This window comes from Lethenteron reissneri, chromosome 9 (assembly GCF_015708825.2).
Source record: "Lethenteron reissneri isolate LAM-NWPU_2019-01 chromosome 9, ASM1570882v1, whole genome shotgun sequence".
NCBI classification, from domain to species: domain Eukaryota; kingdom Metazoa; phylum Chordata; class Hyperoartia; order Petromyzontiformes; family Petromyzontidae; genus Lethenteron; species Lethenteron reissneri.
This window is the reverse complement of record NC_083787.1, coordinates 9,250,608-9,263,310: the sequence shown is the minus strand read 5'-3', so window position 1 is coordinate 9,263,310 and position 12,703 is coordinate 9,250,608. Positions and strand designations below refer to the sequence as shown.

The 12,703-nt window shown below is 52.3% G+C and overlaps 1 protein-coding gene across 5 annotated transcripts in view; it reads right to left on the bottom strand.

Annotated features, from left to right (window-relative positions):
• LOC133339599 (telomerase protein component 1-like) overlaps nt 1-11,039 on the bottom strand; it is a 57,678-nt gene extending 46,639 nt beyond the window's left edge. For 4 of the 5 annotated variants that reach the window (XR_009754754.1, XM_061547727.1, XM_061547740.1 and 1 more), the window contains exons 1-6: nt 10,934-11,039; nt 7,588-8,227; nt 5,088-5,234; nt 3,402-3,536; nt 2,667-2,828; nt 1,414-1,566 (exon numbers count right to left, since the gene is read on the bottom strand). Coding sequence is in view for 4 of the 5 variants with exons in the window: in XM_061547727.1 (XP_061403711.1) it covers nt 1,414-1,566; nt 2,667-2,828; nt 3,402-3,536; nt 5,088-5,234; nt 7,588-8,211 (1,221 nt within the window). In the remaining variant the exon portion in view is untranslated. Of the gene's footprint in view, nt 1-1,413; nt 1,567-2,666; nt 2,829-3,401; nt 3,537-5,087; nt 5,235-7,587; nt 8,228-9,718; nt 9,733-10,933 lie in introns of those variants that run through there. The other variant, XM_061547731.1, reaches the window with a different exon arrangement.
• Nucleotides 11,040-12,703: the final 1,664 nt, after the last annotated feature.

Here is a 12,703-nt window from a genome sequence, read left to right as displayed (position 1 = left end):
TGCAGGTGTCAGAGTGGCAGACAGAGGAGCTGTCACCCCCGCCACAACCTCGAACCATATTTGCAAACATAAAAGTGATCCACAAAAAGGTTTTTGGTCAAGATCGCGTAATTTATAAATGTCGCTAAATCCGCCACCACCCGACACAGCCAATTAGTAAGGTTTGTCACGTAAGCAGAACATGACAATTCATTACTGGTACAGCACACCGGTGTGTTGGAGAGTAAACCCACAACATTTACAATTCGAGTACGACGTTTCGCCAGTATTTACAACCAGCATCATCAGGCGACAGCCAGAGTTGTGGAGGGATAAATGTGATGTCGTCACTTGAGCCAATCAGATGCAAAGGCCGGGGGAGGGGGGGTGAGTGTATGCATACAAATTGCAATGGATATCCATTACCAGTTGGGTTATTGGTCGTGAGAGCCTCGATTATGGATATTGGTCGCGAAAGTCTACGTGTTAAACTGAAAGCCTACGTGTTATACTACATAAAAGTGACTTTAAACACGAGGCATATGCAGCAAACCACCCTCCACACGACTCTACAATTCGTCGCAGTCAGAAGGGTCAGCATGCGACTCAAGAATCAATAATTTTTTTGTCTCATTCGCTCCGTCTAGCATTGTCCCTCTGGCTTTGGCCTGTGTCCGACCGACCCTTCCTGTCAAAAAACACTCCAACAATTGTGATGCAGCGGCTTATCTCGTCACATCGCCACACGCAACCCTCGACATCCAAACCAATCCGGCTTCCACATCAAACGGCCCAAATACGGAAAACAGACTATGCACTACGGGACATGAATAACGCCACATCCACTGCAGCAGCATCATCATCAGCTCCCTGTTAACATACACAGCAATACACAACCAAGCTCCTGTAACTTACAGCAGAAACCTCATGCAGATCACTTTGCCTGACCACCAACAACTAAACACACATTTGCAGCACCACAGCCTCTGGAACAAGCTCCCCAAGGCAATTACATTCACTCGACTCCATCGCTACATTCACAGTCAAACTCAACAACGCAGGTCTTTTGGACTTGCATGCAAAAATACAGACGCAACTTGTTTTTATTTTTATATTATAAACTGTAAAGAATGGCCTACGTTTATATCTAAGTATTAATGTGATGATGGCGCTTTGGCTGAAAGATGTGCCAGAAAGCCACCACAATAATAACATTTATTTGACTATCAGTCTTGCTTTGCAAACCTCAACATAACATACAACCTACGTGGCTTTGTAAAAATTGCTTCGTACACGAATGGTGCATGTGTCATGAATGTAAGAACCCATTTTAAATGGGGCTTCCGTGCGGTAAAGCTCCGTGTGAGGATCGCTGATTCCGCTGAAGAGATGCAAATCCACAGCCCCCCTGCCAGAGAGGGGGGAACCGCTCACCTCTCCCGGTGGAGCCTCCTTGCGCAGGCCCTGCTTCTGTCCTTCCTTGTTGTACTTGGCAAGCTGATGCTCGTTAAACGCGGGGAACTTCTCCACCAGCGCACGGCGCAGGCACGCCGGCAACGACAGGCGCTCCCGCGTGCTCAACAGCGACTGCCACGCGCGCGTCACCAGGCAGCGAGAACGCAGAGCCCACGATGCGACAAGGCAGACGGGGACATGGCACACGCGGCGACCAGAATCGTGCACACGCAAATGCCTTATTGCACGGGTTTGGCGCACAGAAACAAAATCTTCAATCATTAAATGTAGCAAATCTGATGGCGGTGCAGGTCCCGTTACGAGCAGGTCACAGAGAGCGCCGGCTCAAGGAGAGATAAACTAATCGTAACCATGCCCACAAACGTGGCTCTCGAGCAGGGGCCAAGGCGAACGGTGCCGTGGAGTTCGGAGGTCATCCTGAGTGGCTGTGCCGCTTGAGGGCGACTGCAGTGTCGTGGTTTTTACCGAGACGGCGGTGATTGCCGAGAGCACTGCGAGGTTACATTATGTAAATGTGGATTATTATTTTGGTGCTCAACACAGGCACAAAGGCCACAACATCAAACGGCTAGCAATAAGCAGCACTTGCAAAGTTGTCATAGGTAGGATTTAACACGTGTCCTGCATTGAGTTAGGTTATGTTTGTAAGAGTTTGGGGGGAAAGAGACGATGGGAGGGAATACCAAAGAGGAGAGGTGCGCATGGAAGTAGCAGAGAGAGAAGTGTTGTCACCTGGAGTGTGGCGAGTGAGTGAGGGAGAGGGCGAGTTCGGGAGCGAGTGAGTGTGTGCACGTGTGAGTGTGGGGAGCGGTAGTGTAGCGGTTAGCGCGCTGCACTATGAACCTGGCAACCCGGGTTCGATTCCCGCTCACGGCTAACACCCAGTGACGATTATCTGAACCGGTGTCCTGGGCCTCCCCTAGGTCGACTCAGCCTCAAATGACAAAGGTGGTCAGGCGTGGTGCTGGCCACCCACCCCCTCGTGTACCGTTCCGGCCTTCATAGGTGCTCGCTAACAGCACTTGCCCCTACAGTCTGTTAAGGCTATACAGGGGATCTTTGTCTCTTTGTGAGCGGGTGAGTCAGTGAGAGAGAGCGTGAGTGAGTTAGAGCATGCATTTGTGAGTGAGCGGGTGAGTCAGTGAGTGCGAGCGGGCGGGTGGGCTGAGTGTATTGTTGTGATGAACACAGAGACGTGGGGAGCGGCGCACCTTGTAGGTGGTGGCCACATCCAGCCAATCGGAAGGCAGCACGACCGCCGCGGAGAAGTAGCGCACGAGGTGGGGGCGGCAGGGGGGCAGCTGCGCCGCCAGGGCCAGCAGAACGTTTGACGTCTTCCTGATGCCCAGCTCTCGGCGGGAATAAAGCGCCACCTGCACAACCGCGCGGCCAACCGACCGCACTCAGCAGTGATGTTGCTCTGCGTGGTAGCGCGCAGAAAACAGCCGCCGCACGTCGATATATGAAACATTCATATGCAATTTGTGTTGTTTAAAAGTTAGAAGGCAGTTCGTGATTGTGACATATTTTATACAATTATAGCTCAAGTGATTTACTGCTCAAATGAGCATTTAGGCATTGGTACTCATCTCCTGTTTACAGGCCTGGACCAGAGGTGGAAACTCCACATTCCTGTGGTAGGGGCAAGGCTATCCACAGATCAACCCCTGCTGATATCCCACAAAATGGTACTCAACCGATGACCAGGATTTGAACTCGCACACTCCAGGTTGTGAGCCATTCGCTCTTCCGCTGAGCGACCTGGCCGGGCGTGGTGCTTGCGAGGTCACGGTGCGTCCCACCGCTTGTGGTGGATGTGCCGCAGGCACGGCTGAGATCAATAAGCAAGGAGATCGATTCCCGGGGAGGTTCTCAAACACGGCGGATTTGCACTGAAACAGCGCAACGGCACAGCGCGAGAGAGAGCTTCACGCACCATACCTCACCTTGAGGACAAACTCGGGCTCGGTCTGGGCCAACTCCTTCATGATAGAAAAGAGCGTCGCACAGGTAGAGCCCTCCGTGAGGTCAGGGGTCAGCCCTCCCACCAGCGACACGCTCACGGCGCTCAGCAAGCCCTTCTGCAGAGCGCACGCCGCACGCACGCACGCGACGCGTCAGGAAGGAGCGGGTAACACCACGGCAACCGCTCCGTGGCCCGGACCACCATACGACAACCACAACAATAACGCTTTAGCCAATATCAGCCCATGGGTCACGTGCGCCAATGTTTTTGAGCAAGTGAACATGCTCATGAATGCATTACCATGATTATTATTCAACAATTCATCGTCATAATAAGCAGCAGCAATATAACATAGTACTGTACTGGATGATGTTGATGAGGATTATGACACCTTAGATCAAACCTTCTACAACTGTGTACAATAAATGTACTCGGAACAAAAACGTCAGCCCTCGGTAAAATTCAAGTTCAAGGTGCTCCTCCTTAACTTCTCCTCAAGCTGAATCTCTGGCATCATCATCGTCATCATCATCATCGTCATCATCGTAATCATCATCATCGTCGTCATCATCGTCATCGTCATCATTGTCATCGTCATCATTGTCATCGTCATCATCGTCATCATCATCGTCATCATCATCATCATCATCGTCGTCGTTATCATCGTCATCATCATCGTCGTCATCATCGTCATCATCATCATCGTCATCATCATCATCATCGTCATCGTCATCATCATCGTCATCATTATCGTCGTCATCATCGTCATCATCGTAATCATCATCATCGTCGTCATCATCGTCATCGTCATCATCGTCATCGTCATCATCGTCATCATCATCGTCATCATCATCGTCATCATCATCATCATCATCGTCGTCGTTATCATCGTCATCATCATCGTCGTCATCGTCGTCATCATCGTCATCATCGTCATTGTGATCGTTGTCATCGTCATCATCATCATCATCGTTGTTCACAGGCTCTGCTTCCCACACATCTCTCAACTGAGCTCCCACCTCGACCTTTCGACATCTCTGACCCCTCCTCTCGCTCCGCTTCTGCACCCCTCGTTCCTGCCCCCAGCATCCCAACTCCATTCCGTGGCCGCCGTATCCACGACCAATTACTCAGTTGGAGGATTCTGCTCCTCATTTGCTGCCACCAAGACCAGTTCTCATCCAGGCTCAACTTTCCTTCTTTGCCTTTCACCACGACCAACCGACTCTCTGATTTGTTTCATAATTGTAGGGTTAAGCCATGTAATGATGTGGCCAAATCTCTGTTGTGAGACCTTCCTCTGCTCAACACATACAAACAAATGCTAATCGTCGCTCAGTACAAGAGGTTAACGTGCCAAATCTTATCGTTTCAGCTTGCTTGTGAGATTAAGAACAATTACACAACCAAATTTAACGATCAGATTTCTGGCATTTCCCTTTTTCAGGAAAAGTTAAGAAGTCAGAATGATGTCCAGGAAGTAAAAATATCCGTATTACCTGACCTCACAGGAATAACCAATCCGATTTAAACTAGATTTTATTTGAATCATTCCCATTTCCTCATCACACTACCCACCCGACCCCTGCCCCCACAGTCCCCTTCCTTGTGCAGTGCCCCTCGAGATCGCCTCCCGACCCATTCATTGCAAGGGGACAGGCTTTGCCTTCTGGGGCAGAGTGGTGTCCACAAGTCGAGCAGGTGCCAGAAGTGGCGCCCACTCATCCTCGCCGGGCGACCCTTCCTCCGGCTTGTCCTCCTCGCCCCAACCTTCCAGGGCCAGCGTGAAGCTCTGCTCCATCCACGTGTGGCCCTGAGCACGTGCCACACACACACACGTGGCATGCGTCATATAATCAAAATCATCACGCCCGCGAAAAAAAAAGATACGCACGCAGCCCGCTGCATGTGTCAACAACAAAGATCCCCCGTGTAGCCTTAACAGACTGTAGGGTCAAGTGCTGTTAGCGAGCACTTATGAAGCCCGGAACGGTACACGAGGGGGTGGGTGGCCAGCACCACGCCCGACCGCCTTTGTCTCCCCAGTGGCGATGTTGACACACCGCACCACGTACTCATTCCAGGCTGAGTCGACCTAGGGGAGGCCCAGGACCGGTTCAGATAATCGTCACTGGTGTTGGCCGTGAGCGGGAATCGAGCCCGGGTCGCCGGGTTCCACGACACTTCCGCTCCCCAACACACACACGCCCGGGGCAACTCCCGCTCGCTGCGATCACACTCCTTGTGTAGTCCACTGGGCAGGTGATGCACTTTCACTTTCCTGCTCAGTGGTAAAACTCAACTCCAGCCACTCTCAACCCACCAATGGATGTAGGCCTCCACATGCCACGTCGGTCATGGGAAGATTTTGACCATACTTCACCATGCTGGTCAGTGTGGGTCGGTAAAGTGTGAGAGGGGGGGGCAGCACTGGTTTTAATATAATTTGCCACTGATGTTAGCCGTGACTGGGAATCGAACTTTGCTTGCCAGGTTCGTAGAACACAGTGCGCCACCACTCCACAACTTCCAAGACCTTCTTGGTTCTTTCGGTAAAGTCACGTAGAATGGAAATAAAAAAACATAATAAAATAATTCTCACGACAGAGTCTGAATGAGTCATTCAGACTCTGTCTCCTCGACAGATCTGTTCTCCACCTGAGGACGGCAGCTTGCGTTGTGGCCGAAACGTCGTGAGAATTATTTTATGACGTTTTTATTTTTTTTATTTTTATTTTATTATTTCCATTCTACGTGACTTTACCGAAAGAACCAAGAAGATGAATCCCTGCAGTCACGAAAGCTTTAAATCGAAACTTTCAAGACGCCCTCGTTGGCCAGAGCGACAGAGCCTTGCCCCATCGCTTGGGTGGCACCAGAGCCTGCCGTGTGGCCCGTTATCCACGGTGCCCACGGCCACCAATCACCCCCTCGCATCTGATCAGATCCACATTCGATCCCGAGCCGATCGCATTTGCATTTCTAAGATAACGCGACAGTTACATATCACTCTTTGGGTTCTTTCGGTAAAAAATATCAACCATTGGGCATTCCAGACGAGTGTTTAAAGCAGAGCAAACTTATTTTAAGCCAAACCCTACGTCGACTTTGACCTTTTCGAGTCTCAACTTGCAGGGTGGTGTGTGCCGCCCAACTGACAAAAGCCACTCGGATTCCATTTGGTGTTGTCGGTAAGAATCCTCCACAAGCATCACAAGTAATACAAAATAATTCTCCCCGCAAATTGGTCCCATCACATCAGGTGTTGCAACCAAAGACAATGCACACAGAGTCGCTCGCCAGGTTTGCTCTGTGCCCCCTCGCTGCCGGAACGAAACCCCAAAGGCACGGGCGTTCCTCACGCCTCCTAGAATGCCTCCTAGAACGCCTCCGAGTACTGTACGACGTGCTGTAGGGCCATTTGGACGGCCCACGTCCGTGACCGAGACCCGGGCACTGTCACGAGCCCGGGCCCTTCTCGTCGTAACTGCTGCTGAGATGAGGAGGGGCGCGTCGTACACACGGCCCAGGGACGTGCGGTCAGGGGAGGCAGGGGAGGCAGAGCCTCACCTATCATACTCCAATGAAAATAGCTGTTACGAAATGTAAAAAAATAAGAATCAAATCGAATAAAGAATTTTCCACTGATCTGTGTTATGTCATTTCTGTACGATTCCAATCATTTTTAGAGTCAAAATCGCAAAATTTGCGGAGCTCCGCTGCAAATACAGGAAGAGACGAGTGGTGAGGCAGCGACAAGCTCAGCCTCCCCTCTGATTGCGCAACCCCTCAGTAACTGGATGGAGCGCGGGCAATAAGCGCGTGCCTGTTACTATCTCAGTATGTCATCAATGTAATGTTTGTAGACCCCTTCATGTCATGTCCTCGCCTTCCATACTCCAGGAAACTTATTTCACGTGCGTGTATAAAGATATTTAGGCTCGCTGGTCTCGTCATAAAAACTGCAATGAAAAAGCACCAGGGGAGGCAGCTATCACATCTGCCTCACCGAGGGGGATGTGTCTAACACGCCCCCCTCCGCGAGGCCACGCCCCCTCAGTGAGGACACGCCCCCACCGTGAGGCCACGCCCCCCAGTGTGTGAATCTGGCTCTGACACTAACCAGTGCCTCCCCAGCCATTGACCTGAGCACACATCACACTCACGGCGAGAGGTGCGACGTCGTCGGTGTTTTCGCCGGAGCCAGCGCTGGCCAGGTCCTGCGCGATGCCCTCTTGACGAACTTGCCACGGCATCTCAGCTGAGCTGGGCGCCTTCTGCTTCGTCAAACTTAAAGCTCCCGATGGGAACGTTGATGCGGCAACGCCTTTGCTGCTCCCGCTTATGATTTGATGCCCAGCGTAGCGGAGAAGAATTGTATTAATCAGGTCTTCACTTGAGGTTTCATGAACCATTTTGAGACTTTTCAGGGCCTTGCTATCTTCATATTCCTTCAGTATCTTGTTCTCTACATTGACGGCGGGATACAGCGTCTGAGGCTGCAGCAGCAGCGGCGACGGCTGGTGGGGACGGGCGGCCGTATCGGTGGCACAGAGAGACAGACGCATCGTGGCAGCGGTTGCCTGGGCCAGGATGCGGTTGTGTTCTGTGTGGATGGACCTGTGCCCCAGGATACCCTGCTGCTGTTGGCTGGTTGTGCACCCACTGCCCGGGGCTGTGACGCTGTGGCCGAGCGTGGACAGAAGGCTGCAGCTGTTCGGCGTCATCCTCGAGGCCTGCGCGTTGGCGGCTGCGGTGGCGTGCGGGGCGTCCTCCTCATCCTTGCCCATGGCTCACGGCGGACACCTGGAGGGGCACGCAGCAGCGAGACAAGTGGAGAATCACGCTCACGGGGCACTGTGTCACGTGTCACCGTGTCACGTGTCACGTGTCACTGTGTCACCGTGTGACTGTGTCACAGTCACTGTGTCACGTGTCACTGTGTCACGCAGCAGCGAGACAAGTGGAGAATCACGCTCACGGGGCACTGTGTCACCGTGTCACCGTGTCACGTGTCACGTGTCACTGTGTCACCGTGTGACTGTGTCACGTGTCACTGTGTCACAGTCACTGTGTCACGTGTCACTGTGTCACGCAGCAGCGAGACAAGTGGAGAATCACGCTCACGGGGCACTGTGTCACCGTGTCACCGTGTCACGTGTCACGTGTCACTGTGTCACCGTGTGACTGTGTCACGTGTCACTGTGTCACAGTCACTGTGTCACGTGTCACTGTGTCACGCAGCAGCGAGACAAGTGGAGAATCACGCTCACGGGGCACTGTGTCACGTGTCACCGTGTCACGTGTCACTGTGTCACCGTGTGACTGTGTCACGTGTCACTGTGTCACAGTCACTGTGTCACGTGTCACTGTGTCACGCAGCAGCGAGACAAGTGGAGAATCACGCTCACGGGGCACTGTGTCACCGTGTCACCGTGTCAAGTGTCACTGTGTCACATGTCACTGTGTCACTGTGTCACAGTCACTGTGTCACGTGTCACTGTGTCACTACTCACTGTGACACAGTGTCACGTGTCACTGTGTCACTACTCACTGTGACACAGTCACTGTGTCACGTGTCACTGTGTCACTGTTTCACGTGTCACCGTGTCACGTGTCACTGTGTCACTGTGTCACTGTCACAGTCACTGTGTCACGTGTCACTGTGTCACGTGTCACTGTATCACAGTCACTGTGTCACGTGTCACTGTGTCACTGTGTCACGTGTCACTGTGTCACTGTGTCACGTATCACTGTGTCACTGTGTCACTGTGTCACGCAGCAGCGAGACACGTGGAGAATCACGCTCACGGGGCAATGCAACGTCTCACAACGGCACAGGGGCTCACTGTGTCACTGTGTCACTCACTCACTGTGTCACTGTGTCACTCACTGTGTCACGTGTCACTGTGTCACTCACTCACTGTGTCACTGTGTCACTGTCACTGTGTCACTGTGTCACTCACTCACTGTGTCACGTGTCACTGTGTCACTCACTCACTGTGTCACTGTTTGTCGCCGTGTCACTGTGCCACTGTGTCACGTGTCACCGTGTCACTGTGTCACCGTGTCACTACTCACTGTGTCACCGTGTCACTGTGTCACCGTGTCACTGTGTCACTACTCACTGTGTCACTGTGTCACCGTGTCACTGTGTCACTCTCACTGTGTCACGTGTCACTGTGTCACATGTCAGTGTGTCACCATGTCACTGTGTCACGTGTCACTCTCACTGTGTCACTGTATAACTGTGTCACTGTATAACTGTGTCACTCACTCACTGTATAACTGTATAACTGTGTCACTGCTCACGGTGTCACTGTGTCACTACTCACTGTGTCACTGTCACTACTCACTGTGTCACTACTCACTGTATAACTATCACTGTGTCACTGCTCACGGTGTCACTGTGTCACTACTCACTGTGTCACGTGTCACTCTCACTGTGTCACTGTATAACTGTGTCACTGTGTCACTCACTCACTGTATAACTGTATAACTGTGTCACTGTGTCACTGCTCACGGTGTCACTGTGTCACTAGTCACTGTATAACTGTGTCACGTGTCACTGTGTCACTGTATAACTGTGTCACTGTGTCACTGCTCACGGTGTCACTGTGTCACTACTCACTGTGTCACTACTCACTGTATAACTGTGTCACTGTATAACTGTGTCACTACTCACTGTCTCAATGTATAACTGTATAACTGTGTCACTGTGTCACTACTCACTGTGTCACTACTCACTGTGTCACTGTGTCACTACTCACTGTGTCACTGTGTCACTACTCACTGTATAACTGTGTCACTACTCACTGTGTCACTACTCACTGTATAACTGTGTCACTACTCACGGTGTCACGTGTCACTGTGTCACTGCTCACGGTGTCACTGTGTCACTACTCACTGTGTCACTGCTCACGGTGTCACTGTGTCACTACTCACTGTGTCACTGTGTCACTACTCACTGTATAACTGTGTCACTGTGTCACGTGTCACTGTGTCACTACTCACTGTGTCACGGTGTCACTCACTCACTGTGTCACTCACTCACTGTGTCACTGTGTCACTCACTCACTGTGTCACCGTGTCACTCACTCACTGTGTCACCGTGTCACTCACTCACTGTGTCACTGTGTCACTTACTCACTGTGTCACTGTGTCACTCACTCACTGTGTCACCGTGTCACTCACTCACTGTGTCACCGTGTCACTCACTCACTGTGTCACCGTGTCACTCACTCACTGTGTCACCGTGTCACTCACTCACTGTGTCACCGTGTCACTCACTCACTGTGTCACCGTGTCACTCACTCACTGTGTCACTATGTCACTCACTCACTGTGTCACTGTGTCACTCACTCACTCACTGTGTCACTGTGTCACTACTCACTGTGTCACCGTGTCACTCACTCACTGTGTTACCGTGTCACTCACTCACTGTGTCACTATGTCACTCACTCACTGTGTCACTGTGTCACTCACTCACTGTGTCACTGTGTCACTACTCACTGTGTCACTGCTCACGGTGCCACTTTCTCCTTCTGAACTCTCGGCCCAGTCAGCGCGGATGCAGCGCCGCTTCCGTCTCGAGACGCGTGCGAGGAGCCCCGCCCCCAGCCCAGTGACCCCGCCCCCAGCCCAGTGACCCCGCCCCCAGCCCAGTGACCCCGCCCCCAGCCCAGTGACCCCGCCCCATGTTGATCTCGCCCCGCCCCCATGGTTCCCTCGCCCCGCCCCCATGTTGTCATCGCCCCACCCCCAGTCCAGTGGCCCCGCCCCCATGTTGCCCTCGCCCCGCCTCCAGTCCAGTGGCCCCGCCCACATGTTGCCCTCGCCCCGCCCCCAGTCCAGTGGCCCCGCCCCATGGTTCCCTCGCCCCGCCCCCAGCCCAGTGGCCCCGCCCCATGTTGCCCTCGCCCCGCCCCCAGCCCAGTGGCCCCGCCCCATGTTGCCCTCGCCCCGCCCCCAGCCCAGTGGCCCCGCCCCATGTTGCCCTCGCCCCGCCCCCAGCTCAGTGGCCCCGCCCCATGTTGCCCTCGCCCCGCCCCCAGCCCAGTGGCCCCGCCCCATGTTGCCCTCGCCCCGCCCCCAGCCCAGTGGCCCCGCCCCATGTTGCCCTCGCCCCGCCCCCATGTTGCCCTCGCCCCGCCCCCAGCCCACTGGCCCCGCCCTCATCGTGTGGCCCCGCCCCTCAGCGGCTTCGCCCCCCTACCCCGTGGCCCCGCCCCGTCACCCCCCTCCTATCACAGAATCAGAATCAAGTCAGAATCAGAATTTCGATTTAAAGCTTTCGTGACTGCAGGGATTCATCTTCTTGGTTCTTTCGGTAAAGTCACGTAGAATGGAAATAATAAAATAATACAAATAAAAAATAATAAAATTATTCTCACGACGTTTCGGCCACAACGCAAGCAGCCGTCCTCAGGTGGAGAACAGGTCTGTCAAGAAGACAGAGTCTGAATGACACGCCCCAGGCTTGGAGCGACTATTTAAGCTGCTGGGTTGGAGGGGCGAAGAGCGCCTTGACGAAATAATTTGCATATCAAGAGGAATGTAGCATATTTATGGCAAATACAGATATGCGATTAGTAGTACTTGTGAAATGCGTAGGAGGTTTGGCGAGGGGTTTAAAGTCATTATGCCCGTGCATTATATTATTTCCATTCTACGTGACTTTACCGAAAGAACCAAGAAGCAGAATCAGAATGTTGAGATTTCGACTGGTGGAGGAATTCGATGAGCTAAGAAGTGATTTTTCACAGATGTCCAGTAGGGGCGGGTGTCAGCGAGTGACATCAACAACAACAAAAACAAGAAAAACAATAGGAGTGCAACATCGAGAAAGGGTAAGCAAGGTCATGAAAATAAATGAAGAATACAATGTTGTGTGTCTCTGTGTTGTCTCTCTCTGCTTGTGTGTCTCTCTCTCTGTGTCTCTGTGTTGTCTTTTTGCTTGTGTGTCTGTGTGTCTCTGTGTTGTTTCTCTGCTTGTGTGTCTGTCTGTGTGTCTGTGTTGTGTCTCTCTCTCTGTGTGTCTGTGTGTGTGTGTCTCTGTGTTGTCTCTCTGCTTGTGTGTCTGTCTGTGTGTCTCCGTGTCTGTGTTTTGTCTCTCTCTGTGTGTCTCTCTCTGTGTGTCTCCGTGTCTGTGTTTTGTCTCTGATGATGATTGCTTGTGTTGCAATCGAAACGTCGTCTTCTATTATTTAATTTATTTTCTTTCAACGTGACTTTACCGAAAGAACCAAAGAGGATATAAGTAGACATTGCATAAGCACTGTT